The sequence below is a fragment of the Fringilla coelebs genome, assembly GCF_963513975.1.
Source record: "Fringilla coelebs genome assembly, chromosome: 2".
Lineage (NCBI taxonomy): Eukaryota > Metazoa > Chordata > Aves > Passeriformes > Fringillidae > Fringilla > Fringilla coelebs.
The window spans coordinates 15,131,197-15,153,237 of record NC_140029.1 but is presented as its reverse complement, the minus strand read 5'-3'; the positions used below and the strand labels follow the sequence as shown (position 1 = coordinate 15,153,237).

At 39.4% G+C, this 22,041-nt stretch overlaps 1 protein-coding gene across 3 annotated transcripts in view; it reads left to right on the top strand.

Moving 5' to 3' along the window:
- Window positions 1-22,041, top strand: part of CNKSR2 (connector enhancer of kinase suppressor of Ras 2) — a 204,684-nt gene that overhangs the window by 156,273 nt on the left and 26,370 nt on the right. For all 3 annotated transcript variants that reach the window (XM_084201130.1, XM_084201129.1, XM_084201128.1), the window contains 3 exons: window positions 3,862-3,929; window positions 8,462-8,562; window positions 9,742-10,279. In XM_084201130.1, the coding sequence (XP_084057256.1) occupies window positions 3,862-3,929; window positions 8,462-8,562; window positions 9,742-10,279 (707 nt within the window). The remainder of the gene's footprint in view (window positions 1-3,861; window positions 3,930-8,461; window positions 8,563-9,741; window positions 10,280-22,041) is intronic.

Here is a 22,041-nt window from a genome sequence, read left to right as displayed (position 1 = left end):
TCAAGTTTCTGACATAAATTCTAGTTATGTGTCAGGCAGTCATTTCAGTTTTGTTTATACTTGAAGCAAAAGGAACAACAGTAGAAAACTGCTAATATATAGAATAACTGAAAGTTCAAAATGGTTCAATTCCTTCATCCTTTGTGTAAAATGATTCAGTTGTTTATATTAAAATGTTTGCCAGCTATGAAGTTTTTGTTTGTGTGTATCTACTCACATAAAATGGGAATTTTAATCTCAGGTAATTCTGTCACTATTCAAACTTTCTTACTACTTTTATGACTGTGCCACACCATGGTGCTGGTAAGGAGTCTGAAGAGCTATAATCACTGAATTTTGTTGCTGTGGCATCTGAAGTCCCTTTAGTCCATATGGTCACGCCAACAAAAATGTTCTTTTTACCTATTAACATGCTTTTTCCATGTGAGAAGAAGGACAGAATATCCTTTATTGATGCAAAGTACTTTTTTCTAGTATAAATGTATGGTCATGGAAACATGTTGCTTGGAAATTTGTTGTTATTCTCTTTTCTCTGGTTAAACTGCATTCAGGTATTCATAGACACTCTAAGGCATCCAAAAAAATTCCCATGCAGCAACTTCATCCTATAGCCTTGAGGTTTATGATTGAGGGGAATTTGACACCCTGCTTTGACTAAAAGTATTGCATCTACATGAATGTGAGATAAGATAGAGAAATGTTTCCTATTAGTCTGTGGGAGTGAGAGTACTGTGCATCCTTCCTTATAGAAATTGCAGAAAAGTCAGGGGGTTTTAATCCTATGTGTCATAAGACTGTTTTAATTAAATACTGACAAGAAATGAATGTGCTGTTCTTAAAAAGAAAAAAAAAAAGGAAACCTGAATGACTGCTGCAGTTACCAGTTACACTGTTTATTGTCATACCTAGAAAACAGACCTTAGAATTCTCACAAGAAAATTGAAGCTTCATTTGCTGTAAAGAAGCAACTTGTTCTTGGCCTCTTGCTCTCCAAAGGTTACAGTGCCTACCAGGACACACACACTGAAGGAAAGAAAGCTAGAAATCCTCCCTTGGCCTAGGGCTTTGTATCTGTTAATATGCATATTAAGAAACATTTGTGTAGCTGTATGATTGGAACTTTTGTCCCCAGTGCATTGCAATCCAGGCATGTATTACTCCTCTTCCATTCTGCAGGAGATCTGTATGTTTCCTCTTTGATACAAGTCCAGTGTGTTGGATTTCTCATATAAGTCTAACTTGAACAAACCAGAACTCTGGCCATGCTTTATTAAAATAATACTAATTCCCTAACCCTATCTGAAGAAGCTTTAGCAGCCACATATCAGAAACTATGCAGAAGAAGTCAATACCATTCCTTTAGTTTCCAGACTGGCCAACTACTCAAGAACTGTGGTTGTTCACAGTGTACAACCACATCAGTGGTTACAACCACATTCTGGTTCACCCCACAGGCACTGCAGGTCATAGTACAGCCCTCAACACAGATCATGACCTGCAGAAATTCATTACAGGTGAAGTCAGTTTGGTGTCTCTTTCAAGAATGAGAGAATGCTACACATTTCCTGGGCTCTCATTAGATTTTATTTTTCAGGAAATAATGCTTTCCTGGAAACAGTCATCTGTCATCTCTATAAGCAGCATCAATTGACTGACAGTTGAGTGTTCATTAATTTAATTGGTTACCTCAATAATAAGCAAACTTACCAGGAAATGCTGTCTCATGTTTAGGACAGAATGAAGGGCAGGAGAACCTTTCTAGCTCTATTGTCTAATGCTTTGTGGTCAGCAGCCCTACCCAGTGGGGATCATAGATGGCTGTTCCCTGCTGGCACTGCAGGTGAGGGTGGTAAACCGGGGCTTGAACTGGGAACATGAAATCCTGAAGAGGTGAGAGGCAAGCAGAGCACCATCCCCACTGTCTGCCATGCCATTTGACAGAGCAGATGCTTGTCATCTTGTGCTGCTTTACCCTTTGGGCACAGACGAGTCTGTGGCTTTTGTTGGTCCCTCTGCAGCGTGGGGCTGGAGTGCTTTGGGTGAGGTCCCTGCCTCTGTGCCTCTGATTTGAGCTGGCTCAGCTGGCAGCTGAGCTTTATTCCCCAAAGGAAGTCTTCACATATCAAAAATGTGAGCTTAAAACATGACTTTGTAGTAGATCATCTTTTGGCTTTGAAGGTGTAACATCATTGTCTGAGATGAGGTTTGTTGATTTCTTTTCCTGTGTGCTGCTTGTTTTTTACGACTGTATGGCACTTCCTATTACAACTCAAATTCTAAGTGTCCTCTTCAGCTTCCCTATTCTTCTGGCAGAAATTTTGATTGTGTGGTATCATGAAGTATTCTGCAATCACTTTAGGAGCAAATCCCTAGCTTTCTTTTCAAGGTACAATGATTTATGGATCATTAATATGGTTTACCGATCAAAAATGTGGTCACTGTTTGTGCTAAGACAGTGGCAGTCAGTGGAAAGTGTCCCTTCCCATGCCAGGGGGATTTGTAACTAGAAGATTGTTAAGATCCTTCCAGCCTAAAGCATTCTATAGTTCTCTGACTCCATGATGGCAGGAGTTAATTTCTAGAAAAGCAGCAGTATTTTATGATTTGATGCTTGCTCTGCGCTGCAATGTCTCGAACACAGGCATGCAGGAGACATTACCAAGGTATGTCCTCTGCTGAGACAAACATCCTGTTTCTGTGCATGCAGTATGCAAACAAAAGCCATCAGGCACAGCTTTCTGAAATGGGGGTCTCCCATCCCTGAAGAAAATCCAAACCTGACTGGAGTTGTCTTTCTGTATACCCTAGCAGTTAAATTGCAAGCCAGTAGGTTGGCAAACCAGGCCTGTCAAATTCTGACTATGGGATGACTGGAGCAAGTAATTCCAGGTTTACCATGGAATGGACAACACGGGAGATTGCCATGGTGGTTTAAAGCCTCGTTGATGAAGGACCTGATTCAGTGTAAGCATTTGGCTAATGAATACACTGAGAGCCCCGTGGGGGAAGAGGACAGGTTGAAACTGCCTTGCTACAGACAGTTCAGTGTATGCTTGGCAATGGCACCCCTACTAGAAGAGAGCAGCAATAGCTCATTTGCTTTTTGGATTGGGTTTTTTGTGCTTTTTGGGGTTTTTTTGTTGTTGTGTTTGGGTGCTGGGGTTTTTCTTATAGTTTTGTTTGGGGTTGTTTTTTTTAATTTGTGCAGTTTATGGAAGCACTTTTTTTCAAAGCTAAATTGGGATTAAAGCCTTAGATGTGAATTGCATTGAAGCAACTATCTTTCTCCGTGCATATCTCTGACACAAACACAAAAGTGAATTCTGATATGCCTCCTTCTCTTTGTACATGGCACTGTAGGTAAGCTGTAAAACATAATGGCATAATTAAACCACAATGTCTGTTTGGGAGTGAACCTGTTCTTTTTACTGCCATTTTCTGCTCTGTTCCTCTGCTAAGTTGCCAATTCAGGCCTTAAAATATTGCTTAAATCTCTGAAAAGTGGTATTTATTCTTAAGAAATCAGAACAGCAGGAGTATTTGTGTGATGGCATATCTGTGAGCAGCAGACTTAACAACTCTTTGATTATCTCTAAATCCTTTATTTTACAGATGTTTGACATCATACATGGTTTTCCATTTGAAATAAAATCCTTGCTGTGAAAACAGTTTATTCAACAGCAAAATCATAGATCTTTGGAGACTCCCTGAATAAGAGTATCAAAGAGAACAGCTGTCTGATATGAAAAATAACATTGTCCTTAATCTCCTTCAGATGCTTCTAGGTTTGTTTTTGCTGGAAATGCATGCAAAAATTAAGAGGCTGGCTGAGTATCACTGCTTTTTTTAATATTATTTCAGATGGCTCAACAGAATTAACATGCTTGCTGCTGGCTATGCAGAAAGAGAGAGGATCAAACAAGAACAAGGTAATGTGTTGTTATTTTGGTTTCTTCTGTCAACTCCTATCACAAGTTCATCTGTTCTCTTTTCCTGCTGTCTATCAGGCCTCATTCTTGTCATCTGAAAGCAAATCACATATGGGTATCGCTGTTATTGCTTTAGAGAATTCCTTCTCTGTCAGGAGTTCTGACTAATTCCTTCAGACTCTGATCTGCAGACACTTCTGAGATTATTTCTGAGAAGGCTGCAAAAGATAGCTAAAAAAGCAGATATACTGCCAGTAAGCTCCACTATATGGTACCAAGGAATCTGTGTCCCTTATCAGAAGAAACTTAAGAATCTGGAGGCTAAAAAAATATTTGAAACATTGCATTTGTGTTTGAATTCACAGAGGGCAGGAGTGCATAAAATTGGTCTTGGGAACAAAACCATTTTTCTAAAGCCTGTTGAGATAACTGGATTTACTCTAAGGACTTTAATTTTAAGGCCACTTAAATTTTGTGATTCCTACTGGTTTTACCATATTGCTGTGTGCTGCTACAGCCCTGTTGGCATTTCACTTGGAGTTGTAGGCTTACAACATTTTACATGTTTATTTTTTATGCCTAATATTTAATGTGTTAAAAAACAGCTTATATAAAATAATGTGTTGATTTTCTTTGAACTGTTGCAGTAGAAATTGTATTTGCAGACAAAAAAAGAAAGGGTCAGTCCAGTTGTGTTGTGGAGGCTGTTTCTTAGAATTGCCAGTGACATGGATGCACAGAAGGATTCCTATCTAAGTATCTGCTTTGGCAAGCAGATAGCTTTGGAATTCATGCTCTTTTTAACATATGTACCCAGCAGCAGGCACCAGAAAATTGCAGTGGTCGTGATGATCCAGAGCTTATCCAGATGCCTGTCTGCCTGCTTCCCACTCAGTCAAAACCTCAGTTTTTAATTCTGTGGCTCTGAAGCCTTCATTAGAAAGATTTTGGGGTTTGGGCCAAAAAACTCATGTCATTTTTGACACCAGGCCCTTTGCATTCACATAGCCCAGGATAGCAGCACCATGCTCACTGTTCTTCAGTCATGTTCTCAGTGCCTTACCAGATCTGGAAATCAGTTTGGGAATCATATTTCCTAAGCAGCACTGCAGTAACCTGTTTGAAAGAACCTGTGTACCATCTGTTATCACTGCTTGAAGAGGCTTCGAGGAAATCCTCTGTTTTGGCATTCAAAGCCAAATTACAATTTTTATTGGCAGCAGGTTGGCGCTAGAATTGGAATGCCATGTGGGACAGTAAGTGAAAAGGTGTATGTTATGCTAATGCTGTCCAAGTGCACAATTACACATGATACACCTTTCAAAATCCAGATGGACATGGAGAAATATTTTTGCTACTAAGAAATCTCTGAGTAATAAAATAGCAGATGATCCAAATAGACATGACATAATGTGCATTCAGGCCTCATGTAGCTTATTATTAAAATGTCTCCCTATTGAAGATAATCAGTGAATCCCCACTGACTATGCAAATTATATCCTAGGCACTGACAGTTCTTTATTACCACTCTAACACCATTCACTCATGTAGATTTGTTGCAGGCAGGTAGGTAGAACTGTACCCTCTTTGTGTTGCTTAGTTGTGTTTAGTGTGGGAGGCAGTATCACATTGTCCCTTCCCTGCTCTACACTGTTTTAATGCCTCTGGTGATTTTCCTTGGCTCCCAGCACAAGGGCTGTTGCACAGCTCAATAGTGTCCCTAATTAGCAAAGTTAGCAAAGTAAAACCTCTCTATCACTTCAAGCATTTTTGCAATTATAGAAACTGTGAAGCTGAAATTTTCTATATTCAGTGACTGTACCAATTGTCATCTGCATATTTGATTTGACAAAAGCTCTTTTATTTCTGCGCAGTTCAGCCCTTTGCAGCAAAGCTTTATAATACCTCTGAAACAATTCAACAGGAGTTGTCAAATCTGTCTCAATTAAGAGTGGAATGGTTCTGAATCTAAAGTTCATAAATATATTTCAAGAGCTTCAGAGATGCACGAATCATCGAATTGTGGGTGTACTGATGAATAAAATGTTACATTCTGTACAGAACAGTTTTATAAAAATACATTCAACTTTTCATATGAAATACAATGCATGGTAGCAATACATCAAGGGACTTCCTTGGATGGAGAAGTTATATACTTTCCAGTCACATAAATCAGAGGGAAAAAATCCCTAGTTTATATAAATAGAGTATATTTATTCAGGAAATGGCAGATCAGTGTTGGTTTATATATAATATATTCAGTCTGTTAGTCATTGAGAAAACTTTCAAGATATGCCTGATGTATAGAGCTTGTCCATCACTGAATTGGATAAATCTAGAGAGAGAGATGCAGCAACTGTTTCATAGCATCATACATGTTTTAGATGGACTCTAATGAGTCAGTTGCCAAAACCAGACCATTTCTAAAAATTGGTGGGAGGCCATTTTCATACATTTTATCTGAAAATTGACCCCTGTTACTGCAGAAATTTTCAAGACAAGCTATAGGCTGCCAGCAGAATTCCCTGTCTGAGATAAGGCATGCAAAAGCATCATCCTACGGTGTTCTCTTGTATGTGGATTTGACAGAAAGAACACCTTCATATTTTTAGCCAAAATTGGAACCTGCACTGAGACTGCTAAATTTTGCTTTCAGAATAAACAGTTGAGCTCCAAGTCTGCAGAAGTGTCACTGAACAATGCAGTTCTGACAGGTCTCTCACCACACAGCACACCATTAGGCTTTGCTGCAATAGGAACAACATGCCTACATGCCAATATTTTCAACTGTTTTTAGTCGCTGGAAATAAGTTTTTTTAAAACTAGGATTTATTTAGAAAAACAGTTTTCACTGATTTAGACTTTTGTTCATCAGAAAATAATTATTTGTAGGGGTCTAGAGACATAACTGTTAGGATTTTTTTAATTTTGTAGTCATAAAAGCTTTATTTATGCAATTTATTTATTATACTGTTTGAAGAGAATGTCTTAGCTGTAAGCTTGCAGGAAGCAAATGAAAAGGCTTGGAGTAAAAACAGAATTGCTATTGTGTGGAAAAATTGAATAGATAGACAAGGCTGTCCCCACCTATACTAAAATCTAAAAAAATACAAAACTATAGAGACTCCTGTTCCAAGGTGATGTCATTTAAAGGTAAGTTTATGCTTTAAGTCTTGAATAATATTAGATATGGTTGATCATTGATCATACAATACAGTAATCGTAAGAAAAAATCATTAAAGACAAAATTACATGGGGTGCCAGCTCAGATTTTTAGTTTAGATCATTTGTGAAGCAGCTATCAGTCTTCTTCTCCTTATCTATCAAAGAGAGAGTAGTAATGATGCACTTTGTCGAGCACTTGAGGTGAAGTGAACATTGCCTGTGATTAATCTGTGAGCTATAGTGTCCTGTCCTACAATAATTTACCCAAGTACTGGAAGGTGATACAGTCAGAAACAAAGTTACAACAGAAATGTTTGCATAAGTCTTACAATGTGCAAAAATGTTAGGAGTTGTCTGTCTTGAACTGAGTCAGCAGTTAACTAGAGTTTTTTTTTGCAGGAAATATTAAGGTTCAGTGTCCTTTTAGTTAGATGCTGTTCTACTTCAAAAAATATTTGTAACATAATAAATTCCCATGTAGTATAATCTTCTATGTGTTTTCCCCTTTGAAATAAGCTTGGCCAAGACTTGATTTCCTGAAAAAATGAAATGTTTTAATTAAACTTTAAACTTAACCCACAAAATGTATGTGCCTTTATACTTTCTCATCCTTCTTTCTGAACTCTGTTCTTAAATGTCATTGTCATATTTTTACTTATCATATCACCTTTATGTTCTTACATGCACAACAGGGCAGCAGCTGTTTTATGAAGGAGATATATGATGTAAAGTTTTTCTTTGTCTTGCCTAAAATACCACTGTTTGTTATTAGAAATTGAACTGGAAAATATGTCTAACTGGTAGAAAATAATGGAGAAAATGGGTAGAAAAATAGCAATGATTATTCATGGGCGCAATAACTCCTACCTGTTTGATTTTCCAGTTGGTTAAATACATTTGTTGATGTTATTTGCAGCCAACAAGACTTTAGAAAAACTACGTTTTTAATAATTTCTGTTCAAAAAATATTTCAGGATTTTTCAGCCAATAAATGTCCAATCATAATTATTTTTGTGGCTGTATAAATATTGGAAAGTCTGATACACATATTAAGAGTATTCTATATGCCCGTTGCATTTATAAGGTGTGAACGAGAGTTAAATTTGTGGCTCATTTTCACATTGTTAATAGCTCTGTAGTGGGACATTAGGTTTATTATGCCCCATAATGTTTAGAATTTTCTCTCTTTAGATTAAGACAATTCCAAGTTACAGCAGCTAACACTGACAGCATCATCATTCTGGTATTTCACTGCCAACAATACCAAAGGAGGAATTTCATGTTACTTTTGTGAAAGCAAACCTCTGATACAAAACTGCATCAAAGTGTGCTGGCAGTTTTTGACCCGATCCTTGTGTGACCTGCAGATTACTGGAGCGAGAGTGACAAGGAGGAGGCTGACACTCCCTCGACGCCGAAGCAGGACAGCCCCCCGCCCCCGTACGACACCTACCCACGGCCACCTTCGGTGAGTCACCTGCAGCTGTCCCTAGCAGTGTGGGCCCAAAGGGCCACCTCTGCCTGCTCTCCTGCCCAGGAGCTCATGCATGCACCCAGGATGGAGCTCGACCATGTGGTTTTTTAGTCAGTGCTTGACTTAAGGCATTGGTTAAGCAACACTCATTGCAGACTTCAATGGTCGCCGTTGCTGTTTCCACTGGTTTGTAGAGAACAGGGATTTATAATCCCACTTGCTGTACAAAATAGATTAAGTTACAGAAGTCTTTCTTCTTGTTCTTCATTCATGATGGACAGCTACTCATCCATGCAATCCCTCACCACCCTCTTATCAACTTTCTGAGAAAATGTTATTACCTCAGGAACAACACAGACTCTTCTCTAAGGCTCCAGCAATTGTGCTGTGAAGCATTACAGTAACAAATTACACTTGAATTTCCAGAGAAATGCCAGCATAAAAATGTTCTGTCTTGTATTGCAAACAGCAAAACCAGGTATTCTCTTATTGTGAAAAAGTAGGTTTCTATTATAAATATAAATTAGAAAAAAGGGGGATTCTTTTTTTCTTGAAGCAGTTGTTGATGTAAAAATATATTATAGACCTCTAACTTACTCTCCACTGGAAATTTTAACTTTCATCTTTGCATACTTAGTGTTAACTAATGCACCTTACTTGGATATGGTTTTTTGAATGAACAATGGGGAATTTTAGGGAAAAGAGAGCGTTCATGATGTTTAATTTGAAGGCAGTACTTTATCTTACAATATTATAGACCTTTGAATGACAGTACTGAAGCACTGCAAGCATGATTCCAAAGGGCAAAATAGGATAGCAGGCATTTGGATAGCGTTTTTAAGGTTTTGAATGAATTGGGTACATCTCTTCTATGTCTTCCATAGTGCCATATTTTCCGCTATTTTGCGAAGTTTTCTGCAAATTTTCATGGCTTATTTTATGGATTAAGTGACATAGGAAAGATACTATGAATAACTATCAGTATTTGACCTACAGGCGTGACATACAGACATGGGTATGCATTAAAATTAGGATCAGGACAGGTTAATTAGGTAAGTTTGCAACTTATTAATGAGCTGGGTGCCATGGCTGCTAACGAGAAGTGACGGGTTATTATCAGCAGCAGCTCTCGGGGTGCATTGATCTGAAGGTTGCTCCTTGCTGACGTTGCAGATGAGCTGCACAAGCCCCTACGTGGAGCCCAAGCACAGCCGCCTGTCGTCCACGGAGACGTCCCAGTCGCAGTCGTCGCACGAGGAGTTCCGCCCGGAGGTGGCCGGGAGCGCCACCGAGTCCCCGGTGCGCAAGACGGCGAGCCAGCGGCGCTCCTGGCAGGACCTCATCGAGACGCCGCTCACCAGCTCGGGACTGCACTACCTGCAGACGCTGCCGCTGGAGGACTCGGTGTTCTCCGAGGTGGCCGTGGTGTCCCCCGAGCACCGGCGGCAGTCCACCTTGCCCACCCAGAAGTGCCACCTGCAAGACCACTACGGCCCCTTCCCCCTGGTGGAGGGGGAGCGGATGCAGGCGCTGAACGGGAACGGGGGAAAGCCCCGAAGCTTCACCCTGCCTCGGGATAGCGGCTTCAACCACTGCTGCCAGAGCCTCTCCGTCGGTGCTGCCGACCACCACGAAGAAGCGCAGCAGAAGGAGGTGGAGGAGGAGGAGGAAGAGGAAGGCAAAGCAGCAGAAGAAAACCAGGAAGATAAAAGTAAGTATGGGATATTTCTGTGGCTTTTCAAGTGTCCTGTTTGTGTAATGTAGAGGTTGTTTTTCTTTTTTCCTATCAAAAATCCCCGACAGTCTTTCAACGTCCCCTATGTTTTACCAGGTCCCTCTTGTTGCACACCTCTTTGGTCTGCCTTATGTATGAGGCCTAATAACCAAAGTGCTGCATGACCTCTCATGATCACCAGACATTTCCCTGTAGGCTGGTCACCAGTCACCTTCTACTAGTAATCCTTAGCTTAAATGGATTTTGCTTCCACACTTTTCTTGTTTACACTTGCACAGTGTAAACCTCCAATGACACACATGTGTTTAAGGGACATACTTGGTAAGATTTCCAGACAACCCCATCTGAGCTGTAAAAACCTCTTGGTAAATCCTGGAGTGCAAAGTCAGGCTGCGATTGTGCAGTATCCAGGCAGGCAGGTCATAAGACATCCCAAAATCTGTAAGAAGTAGAAAAAGAGAAGGTATTTTCCCCAGTTCCTCTCATTGTGATTTATAAGGAAAGAAATTCAAAAAGTATTTCAAGCAAAAAAAATATAGAGAGAACAACTGTGACCAGCGAGGCTTAAAAAAAATCATAATTCCGAGTAGCTGTCAGTCACCTGGCACATAAACTCCATAGATATTAGTGCTACTTATCAAACATAATCCAAATAACCAGGGATTAGAGAAGGTCCCTGCCCTCCTGAACATGTGAACACATTTTGTGTCTGTTTCATGCTCTGTCCTTCACTGTCATTTGTGGAGCTTCTTAGCATGTGCTGCTAGCAATGTTGAGTCCACACCCAGGTTGTAGGGTCAGTTGGTGAAGCCTGCACTCATGATTTGTGGGGTTGCACTGCAGTTAAGTTATCTGAAGTGGCAAAGAAAGCAGGAAAGCCCTTGAAGCTCTACGAGGGTCTCTGCTGTCTGTTCCTTCAAATTCAGCTTTTTCACTGCAGTAAAGAAGTACAAAAATGGTTAAGACAGAGGAAAGGATAATGAAAGTTTTGTATGATTAACTATCTACCTAAGTTGATTCATTAAAGTTAGCACCTTTGTTGAGCATTAAAATTCATGTGGATGTTATTTGGTATACTTGGGGGAGATCAAAAGTTTTCTATTGTCCTTATGCTTTAGGCATTACCTTCTAAGCATCTCCAATTCTTTACTTTCTTCTGCTGCTTTGAGAAAACACTGGTTTCTTTTGCAGATATTAAGTTTGATGCCATTATAAAAGCACTATTTCAATTGTGTTCATGCATGACGCTTTGCAAAAAACTGATACATTAGGGTAGTATTAGATTCTCACTGACTGTGAAATGAAGCTGTCTAATTAACAGGGTTAAATTTCATCAACCATGCAGCACATTTTGTCCTATTTTTAGCCTTCAAATTTCGTTTTCAAATGGGTTTTTACTGACAGAAATATAAGAATTTTTTTTTAAAAGTCCTTACTAAAAATGGATAGGGTCAAGGAGACTTTCCACTGGCTTTGCTCTGCTGTTTGGGCAGTACTTACAGGTACCGTGGCAAGGTCTAAGGGGTTTTTAAGGTGTTTTTAAGTCTCAATTTCAATGCCTTTGTGTACCTGGTTGTTGCATTTTATAGCTTGCTAATTACTAGTAAAAGGCTAGTGCTTGATTTAATGGACGGGGCTTTTCTCCATCCTTCTATACTGATTTCCAGAAAAGGAGAACAAAGGTGTAATTTTTGAAGTGGTCTCCCTGTATCCACATTCTTATATTTTTTATTTGAGTGAGGAGGTTTCAAGGCTTTAAAAGGAGATTATTTTTGAGACACTGATGACCAGCTAGACAGGTCAAGTGCTCATGCTGAGTTGTTGACCTTAAAATTATAAAACTAGAAGTAAAATACTGTCTTGTCTATTGAAAAGTTTAAGTGTTGAATTGCTTCTTGCTATGACTGCAATGTTCTGTTTGCAACGCTGATGTTTTCAAGTGCCTTTACCAGTAAAAGGCAGGAGGATTTCCTGCAAGTGGTGTTCTTAAGTGCAAAGTCCAGTTTCTGAGTTGAGAGGTTTGCTTACATCTGCTAAGTCACTGCCAGGATGGGTGACCTTGTGTGTGCTACCTCACTGCCTCCTTAACTTCCATTGCTCTGGGAGAATGAAGCATTGCAATTGGCTGGAGAAAGGAAATCCTCTCTTTTTCAGAAATGTTTTAACCTCATGTTGAATGTTCCCTCATGTGGTATCAGAATCTTTTAAATATATTTATTTGCCTTACATGTTTGTGATCCTGACACAGTTCTGGGCTCTTGGATGATTATGTGTGTTCTTGTGTGTACCTGTGTGTGTTTTAAAGCTTAATCATTCCTATTGCTTTTTGTGCAAGACAAGAATGCGGCTCCTTTGCTGTTGTCAGATGTCATTGCCAAAAGTTTGTTTTCTCAGCTTTCTGTTGTTACATTCTCACTTTTAGAACCACTTGAATTTAAATTAAATAGTAAAATGCAGTCCTGTTTCTTCCACCTTCTCTTGCAGAATTGTTTTCAAATAACTGCACCACAAAGTAGGAGCTCCACACTTTTTTCAGATGCTGTCCCCAGCTGCTAAAATTTAACATATTTCTGTTGATTTTGTACTAAAGTTACACTGATTTGCAACAATTAAACATCTCTCAGTCAGTCACCACTTCATGTCTTAAATAGATATTTCAAGACTTTATTGACCCTGCAAATAATTCTGTGTATCTACTCTTCTATAATGCGTAGATATGTATGGCAGATTGAAAATATGGGTTGTCCTTTCCTGTGTTCATCTGTCAGGACCTAACTTTGTTGTGTGTTCAGGTGCTTATTTTTGTCCTGTTATATCACATTAACATTGCACTGCTAATCCTTAATGGATTGCTTTATTTCCCAAATGAGTTTTGTGTAAATCATTTAGATGTTCCATATTGACACCATCTTGTAATGGTCTCTTGCTTTGTAATCAAAGAGGATTCTCTTGTGGGATATTTGAGCTTTTCCATGTGTTTGTTCCTGACTTTGCAATGGCAAACCACGTTTAGACCTGCAGCACCAAGCATGCCCCGTGCTGTGCTGTTCAGAGACAGCCTGAACACAGAGAGCAGGTTGGAGGCTGTGGCACAGTGTTTGCATGTCTGTGATTTCATTGTGAAGGAAAAGTTGGGCCTTTCAAGGTTTGTTTTCTGCTAGTGGGAGGTAATAGAAGGAGACAGCAGTGTATCATGACACTGTCACCCTCTTCCCCTCTGGCTCCACCTCTCTCTGCACTCTCTGTCTTGACAGATTCTGCCACTTTAATGCAAAGAACACTTCTAGAGAGGCTACTTCCAGGTTTTGTCCCAGGAAAGCTTGTTTCAGTTTTCCTTTATTTTTTTAAATTGTCTTTGATGGTGGTTTCTTCATTTTCAAAGACTTCTCTGGTTTGTGCATTACTAGGTTTTCAGCATCTAAAAGAAGTACATAACTAGCTCTCTGCAGGATGTAGCTGGCTGTTGATCCTTCAAGTGAACTAAGTCAACTTAGTTGCAGAAAAACCTGCACCTTTTTTGCATACTTCCTGAAGAAGTCTTTGGAGAACAGCCCTGTCTGTGGGAGTCTCAGGTGCTGTCATCTGCCCAGACTGCTGGGACAGGAGCTCTGCTGCCGGCTCCAGGTGCTGCAGGACTGGCTGGGGTAACACTGGCACACTTTCCAGGGGTCTCACACCTGGCACCTGCAACAGTGTGCGAGGGAGTTTTCCACTGTGCTGGCTCCATACAAATTTATTCAGGGAACATGGATAGAAAAGTACTGATGTCTGTGTTTGAGTTTGAAAAGGCATTTGCAGCAGGAAGAAATCCTTAGATTGTCTTTGCAGTGTTAAACCCCATTTCCTTCTGTGTTGTTTCTTGCCTCTTCATTCTGCAAGTTTTCAGTCCTTTTTCTGTACTCTTAACACTATTGTTTTTCCTGACATGTTTAAGGACTTTTTGTTGCTACCCCATCATTGTAATTTTGGATAATACCTTCTATATAGCATGGACAGCTGTTACAAAGTCTTACATAAATTCTAATAAATTACTGGCTGCCCTTCTGGGGCAGTTAATGGCTGAGAGCCACTTGTTTGCTGCACTGGTTTCACCCTCCAGAGTGTTTACAAGATGCTACAATCTCCCTCCTGTGACTTCTGTCACCTTTGAAAGATTTCACAGGGCTTCTGAAGGCTGGGCAAACTCACAGATGATCCCTGACATTTTGCTCCAGCACCACAAGCTCTTGTGCAGGTTTGCAACATCTCCTGGCATCCCATGCTTAGTCCCACACAGTCTTGTGAATGCTGCCTCAGAGGAACACTACAGCCTCATGCTCCAGTCTCTGAAACTTGCCTTTTGATCCTTTACTGAAAACACTTGTCAAAGGCCAGAGCAGGAGCTAATGTTGGCATTTTGCAGCTCTGAGAGATGTCCAGTCCCTGTGAAGGGTTTCAGGAAAGCTCACCTTTATGTCAGGGACTGGCATAAGGTATCTGGCAGAGGTATCAAATGACTGTGCTGAGGTACCAAGCCTGAGAGGTTTTCTTCTTTTTTTTTTCCCAGTAAAAAACTACAAACCAGCCAGAGAATAAGGGAAACTGAGAACTATTTCTCCCATGTTGCAACTTCCCAATTGCAGAAATTAAATTCAAGGTGGCAATGCTTTCACAAAATAGGGCAGAGGAGCTAAGGATTCCCATGACTAGCAGCAAGTATCATGCACTGTGCCCAAGAAGGTGCGGGACATCCATGGGACATCCTAGGCAGCATTTCCTTTCAAGAAGGAGTTAGTGCCAGTAAAAAATATACTCTGAATAAGGTCATGTATTTCAAATTCTAAAATACAGGTCTAAGGAGGCTTCCCTCTTTGTAATGAGGGGGCTGTAATGCATGGTGCAAATGGTATGTCTCAGAAAGATCAATGTTTGCTAATTAAACACTATGTTATGAAATGGTACCCTGTGTACACTTCTAGGCTTTGCTTCTCTGCATTTTAGGTAGAGTGTCTTCACTTTGGCAGGTTTTAGGCAACAGTAAATGTGGGAATCAGGATGAATAACACATGAAGCCTGGATTGCACACACTGGAGTTGATGAGGATGTGTGGCTGAATTTAATAGGGCAGTTTGCTTTTCTGACAGCCTCTTTCCATTTTAGAGAGGGCATCATTAGTGGTGTCCTGTTGTCTGACCACCTAGTTTTATCCTCACTGAGAGGCAAGGGAAAGCATTAAGATACTGTATCTTCCCCTCCGAAATTAATGCCCAGGAGGGTCTTAAATAAGCAGAGCTATGAGAAATTGAGGAAATGTTTCACATTAGAAGTATTCCATATGAAAGTGGTGAATAGCACAAAGTACAACTCCTTCTGGGACACTGAGGGTGTTATTCTAACTTACTGCATCCACTATCAGTCCTGTACAACCAAGAGCATTTGCCAAGTTGGGGGTTGTTTTTTTTTGCCTGACATCCTTTTGGGCAACACAGCCCATGCATGCTCAGACCCTGGAGCAGGTTAATGAAATGTCTGCTTTTTCTGAGCTTTGTTTTTGGGATCTGATTTTTCATTCCTAATTCCCATTTGAGCTTTCCTGTGGCACCTGACTGGGCATTAGCACTCCTGTGGGCTGAGGACCATCAGCATTTTATGCCTTGTCTACTTGTCCCATTGCCTCCAAGGCACTGCTTTTGCTGTTAACTCAGATTGAGCTTACCTAAAAGTGCTGCCTAATTATGTTCAAAATATGACTACCTTAGATAAACAACTTGGAGTAGATATGTTAATTTCTGAGTATGTTCTTTAATTAAAATTTAAAATTTAGTAAATAAAGGTTTTTCAATTCTCATATGCAAAAGCAGCTCCACTGCAGAAGTGAGTTTGTATTCTAAACAAAAATGATGGGATACAAAACCTCTATATCCTGATTTTAAATTTCAGTTCAAGGGGAAAAAATTGCCTGCAGTGTTTGAAAGCCAAATATTGAATCATTTACTGAGTAGCAGTTCAGAAGCAATATGGGCTGTCAACAAAAATAAGAATAGTTTTAATTTTATGCTTCTTAGTGCTTATACATATAGATGCATTTTGCCCGCAAATATTTTGTTGCCACATTTAAAATTTTATTTGATTTCCATTGCCCATGCTACTAAAAATACAAGGGAGATATTAATTCATACTTTTCTTTTGGTTTTAATAGGTTTGGGTGTCATTGCCAATAAAGGTCATCTGCTTTTGCCTGAAATATATGGATTAAATTGTCCTTTTATATGCAAAAGAAGTTCACAAGATAATTTCTTACATGGCCGTTCTTCCAAATTGCTTTTCTTGCTAAGTTTCCTCAGTTCTAAGTTACTAAGTTGGGGACTGTCAGTGGAATTATGCTGCTCCCTACCAGAGACCCCTTTGGGTTGGGTGGTGAAACAAGGAATCTGTGGATGAAAGAATCTATTTCTGGTGGGGCTTTTTTATGTTTTGCATTCTCTTGCCAGGTGTTGTGTAACCAGTCTGTTTTACATTTTATTTTTCCACTTCATGGTGTCAGCAAGCTCTGTCTCTGCTGCTGCCCTGTCTGGGTCTGGCTGCAGAGATGCTCTCCTTGGGAAAGGTCACTCATAAATGGTAAAACACTTCACAAGCAGCAGAGGGAAGACAGTCCAAGTCCTCTAGGGCTCTCTGTTTACCCCACTGCTGTTCCATCCCAGTTTGTTGGCCTGAAAAGTTTTGGTAGCAATATTAAAAATGCCCTTCTTTGTGCTTGCTGCTTCCACTCCCTCAATTCTTAATGTGGTTTCAATTCTGAAGCTATATTCAAATTTCCTAAGTGAAGATATGTAGATTTATTGAAATAATTTTGTAGATGAAAAAGAAAATCCAACTTTATTTTTTCATTAACCCATAATTTTCCATTGAAAAGAGGGTTTTTCCTGTCCTAAAATTTAAATTTCCATTCCCTTTGGTGTCAAACATGAAAAACATCCATTTTTAAAATCATTTATATAAAACTTCTCACTGAAATCTACTGAAAATTGCTATAAAGACATTCTTAGATTTGACTACTGCAATTTAGTTGCAATTTTTCCATGAAAAAGCCATTTCTCGCTGGGATTTTTGCAGAACTGGCATAGTTCCTCTGAGATATAGCAGGGATTTGGCCTAATCTGAAGGTTTCTAAATGCAAAAGAAACAGAAATCTACAATAAAAAAGTTAGCTACCTATCATTTACATGAGAATGTTCTTTTGAAATGTATATAATGTAAATTTTCAAAGCTAAAAAAAGATGAAACCCTTTCTATAATCAATGGCATTTAAGTCAGAAGATGATGGCACAGTACCAGTAGGACTAGGGGAACAGAGGAGTGCTAAAGTCTTTCAGAATGTATTCATTACATCTCCAGGAGGTGCCATCTGTTGTGCGTGCCTCTCATGTTCTTTCAAGGCAATCATTAAAACAAGGATGAACTTGAGTCAGTAGTGCTTGGAAGGACATGGGAGGGATATAGTTTCATTAAACTACTACCATGCTGAATGTCTGGAGGGTCACCATGTAAAGATGCATTGTTGTTTAATTAATGTTCATCATGGGAAGCGGGATAGGCTGTTAAAGACTTCAGTGCAAACAGTCAGCATCCTGCCAACATTTTTTTTGCTGGACAGAAGATTCTAGAAAAGCCACATTTGTTACAAAGCAGTTGAGTTTAAACTATTTTTTAAAAATAAGTCCTTGGAATTTTTGGATTTAAGATGAATATTTTCGTGGAAGTCTATGCAATCCATGTTGTTGGGATGATTTTTTGTGAATTGTCCTATCATGCTAGCCTGGCCTTCTGGCTGCCTTTCCTTGCAGTGCCTAGCTGCTGCTCCAGAGGGTCACAGATCCTGTGTCTAACCTGCCAGCCCTATGCAACTTCCTTGGATACCCCTGGACAGCTAAAATTGCACAAGATGCTTATTTTTTGGCCTCTTAATCTCCTTACTGGTTTTCTAAACCTTTCCAGTGCAGGAGGGCAGTGTATATAGGTTAAAATCCTGGTCCCTGCAATGACCCTGGTGAAGCTGTAAGTGTGATGCGCATGTCTTGGAGCCAGGAGCTGGAAATTATTTGGAAGATTATCCATTGTAGCTCTGCCTTCTGAATCTGAAGCTGCCATACCTTCAAAATCTTACACACCCCTGGTGGTGGGCATTCTTCATTCCCTCCAGACAGTGCTTTTCCTTTTGCTGTTTTGGGAAGGAATAATTTTATTTTTTCCTGCTAAATGGATATTGAATTGTTTCTTCTGCAATTTAAGCCCAGCATTTCCATTCCCTTATGGCACAGAAAGCCCACTGCTCCATTACAGCAACCCTTCTTCCAAGCTGAAAGGTTGTTATGAAGGTTGGGTTAGTTTTTCCCATACTTAGTGTTTGCTAGGCCTCTGACTGCTCTTGCTGAGCTTCCCTAGGTTTTCCCATCCCTTCTGCCATGGCAGTGTCCAAGCTGGGCGCAGCACATCTGGTTGAGACCAGGGAGCTTGCTCTGCCCTGGCTGTTTTATGCTCTGTACTCTGATAAGCATCTGTTTGGCAACCATTCTGTACTTCATATTTCACTTGGGGCTGTACAGTGTCCCAGATGGTTTTCTGCTTAATGGTTGTTTTTCTAATTGTAGTTGTTCTGATTTTTTTTCTGGGCCTCTTAACTATCCATATTAACTAACTCATGTTAATAAAAGCCTCAGCTGAATTAAAATGTCAAATTAATTGGGCTAAAACCAACCAACAAATATACATGACATTTTGTAAAACTAACAGCCCAACTAGGTAAAAAAAAAGAAAAAAACGCAAAAAAAAACCTGGTGTTTGCTAGGCTCTGTGTCTGTTAGCATAGCATTTACCATGTTGTTATATAAAACTTGGCAAGGGATTTCATCCCTCCAGATCATTCCAGCTCTGAGACTGTTCTCCAGCAGTCTAGGAGATGTTTCCTCACACTTTGGTGCCTTTGGATTTTAATAAGTTTATTCTCGTGCACTGTTCAGGCTATTGGTGCCATCTGGGACTGTTTCTGGGCGCAGAGCAGCCTCAGGGGAACCCCACATGGGGCAGCCCCTCCCTTTAACAGTGAGCCTCTGCTGTCTCCTCCATCTGGGCTTGGCTTTGCTATCAGAGGACACCCTGGACAGGAAAGGTTTAGGTACTAGGTGGCTAATATTGTTTACTTCTGAGAGGTGAACTTCTAGAAGGAAAATAGGGTTCCCTGTGTCACAGACCTTCTGCATCTAAATAGCCAAGGAAGAAGTTACCTGGAGATAAGTGGGGAGCAGAAGGCTCCTTCTTTTGTCATTTGGGATTTCATCCATCCCTCAAAAGTGTTTAATTTTCAGAGTTTATAGTAGCCACGTGTGTTTAATTTGTAAGATCTTCTGTTAAGAATTAAGAATTAATTCAGAATTCCCAGTTCTTTTGAAACAAATGTGATAATACAGTATTAACAAACAAACAAAAAAAGGCCTGTAATCAGGCAATTTTGCAGTTCTCATTCATTATTAATAAAATAAGTTCCCACCTTTATTTTTAAAACACATAGTTCAAAAACAAGAAATTTTTTGTCTCCTTTTGTGCCTCAAATTTGCAAATTTTGAAATCTGTTGGATAGGTAACGGTCCAGCATCCTTGTACTAGTGTGGTGCTATTAGATACCATGATTTTATGAACAAAGCATGGAAAAAATGCCGTGCAGGATCTTACTGTATTTACATGAAGAAAATGACTGCATTTTAAGCAGGATTTTTGCTTTCTAGCTTCACTTTTTGTATACTGCTGGCACAAAATAATACCAGCTAATTATCTCTTCTCTTCGGGATTCCAGAGGGATAAACTTCAGGCTTTTGGAATATAAAATATCACCACTGATTTTTTTAAAAGTGTTTGAGTCTGTATCAGAGAGAGGGGAGAGAGGCTGCCAAAAAACTTCAAGTTAAACCATCTTTCAGCTAGTTTTTGAAACATTCATTTTATCAGGAGATGATTTACAGGCCTCAAGGAGGAAACAAAATTAAGGAAACCTCACTTAGGAGATTTCTCCTGATTTTAATTCAGGGATGGACTGAGACCGGGCAATGGCAAGGACAGGAAGTTTACTCTCATCTCTTTACCCAGCACTGTTCATGAGAGTGAGTAAGAAAACTCAGCTGGGGATCCTTGTGCTTTTAGTTCCAGGTTAAAAGGAGCTCAGGTTTGAAGTGAGGAGGGATGGCTTGGGGAGGCTCCAGGAACAGCTCCTGGCATGGTACCCAGGGGCTGGGAAATGCCAGAATCCCCTGTTAGAGGGGTTTCCTACATGTGCAAAAGTGGTCTTCATGGAATACTTGAGAGATGGTGAATATGAGACACAATTAGAGAGTGTTTTCCTCTAGCAAAAGTGGTAAAATCTGGTTTAAAATTCACATAACAGTATTTCAATAGCTTCTACACTTGCCATTAAAGTGAGATTTTTTTTGCTGTTCTAATGTGCACACTTGAAAGCCAATCTAAAAATCATACTAAACCTATAAAAGGCTTGAAGCTGATTATTCTGAGTTCTTGTTTCTTTCCTTCCTGCTAGAATGTGTCCTGCCATTTATTTTAAACTTCAAGTTAAAAAAAAGGTATATTCTCAAGACATTTTCTTCTTTCTTTTTTTCATTAAGCTAAGTACATGTACATAATTTTACAGCAAAACATTTATATTTCTAACTTTATTGTAATGGTTTGAAAGACAACTGGAGTTGCTGGTTTCTGTTTCTTTAGAAGACAGAAGGATTTTTATTTATTTACTTCTGGCTGTGTAAAGAGCCTGGGGAAAATTCCATTTAAATTTTACACTCCAAACTAAAGCTATCCAAGACCAAATTACTAATTTTTTTACATTTTTCTGCTTAACTTCTCCAGTGTCACTGTATGATCTAGGTATTTAATGTCCTGTTTCTTAATGTATCCTCAACAGTTTCATATGATGATTTTAGGGCCTAGAAATACTTATTAATGAACTAGACTAATTTAAACATACCAAAAATTTTTTATACCAAGACACTGAAAATTTAACAGGGTTTATGAAATGGTGCGACTGTGGAATAAAAATAAAATTATTAACAAAGACCCAACAAACACAAATGCACTTTAGACACTACTGCATTATGGATTAATAAATCAATAGTTTCCAAGTTCTCTGCTCACTTTGTGTTTTAACCTTGAGTTCACAAACTCTGCCAGCAGATAAGGACATCTTATAGTGGTTATAATGAATCTTACAGCATAAACAGGTTATCCTTGTATCTATGCAAATTGTAAGAAGTTGAGAAAATTCATTTTATGAAAGCCTTGCACAATTTGTAAAATATCTGTAAAATGTCTTTGTAGTAAAATAAGAGGAAAAAAATATGTGTGTTAGCTTTGCTGGGAATACTTGTTTAATACTTGTTTACTCCTGGCTGAAAGTTTTAGTACAATTATTTCTGAACTATTGTTAGAAGGTGGAAGGAAGTGTGAGAGTTTTCATAAAGTTAAAAAATTATTGCCTTGAAGACTCACAGTTTGGAAATGGTTTTTACAGTTAATGCAGACTCAGAACTATGTCAGCCACCTTTCTCTTGGCCTGTTCCATGCCAAAAGACAATTTTCCTAGGCATGTGTATGTAGTGGCTGAACAAGACTATGGGATTTATAAGAGAGTATAAAAGCCACTTGAAGTAAAAATCTGACTCTTCAGCTTTGAGAATAGAACTTGGATATTTATGAAT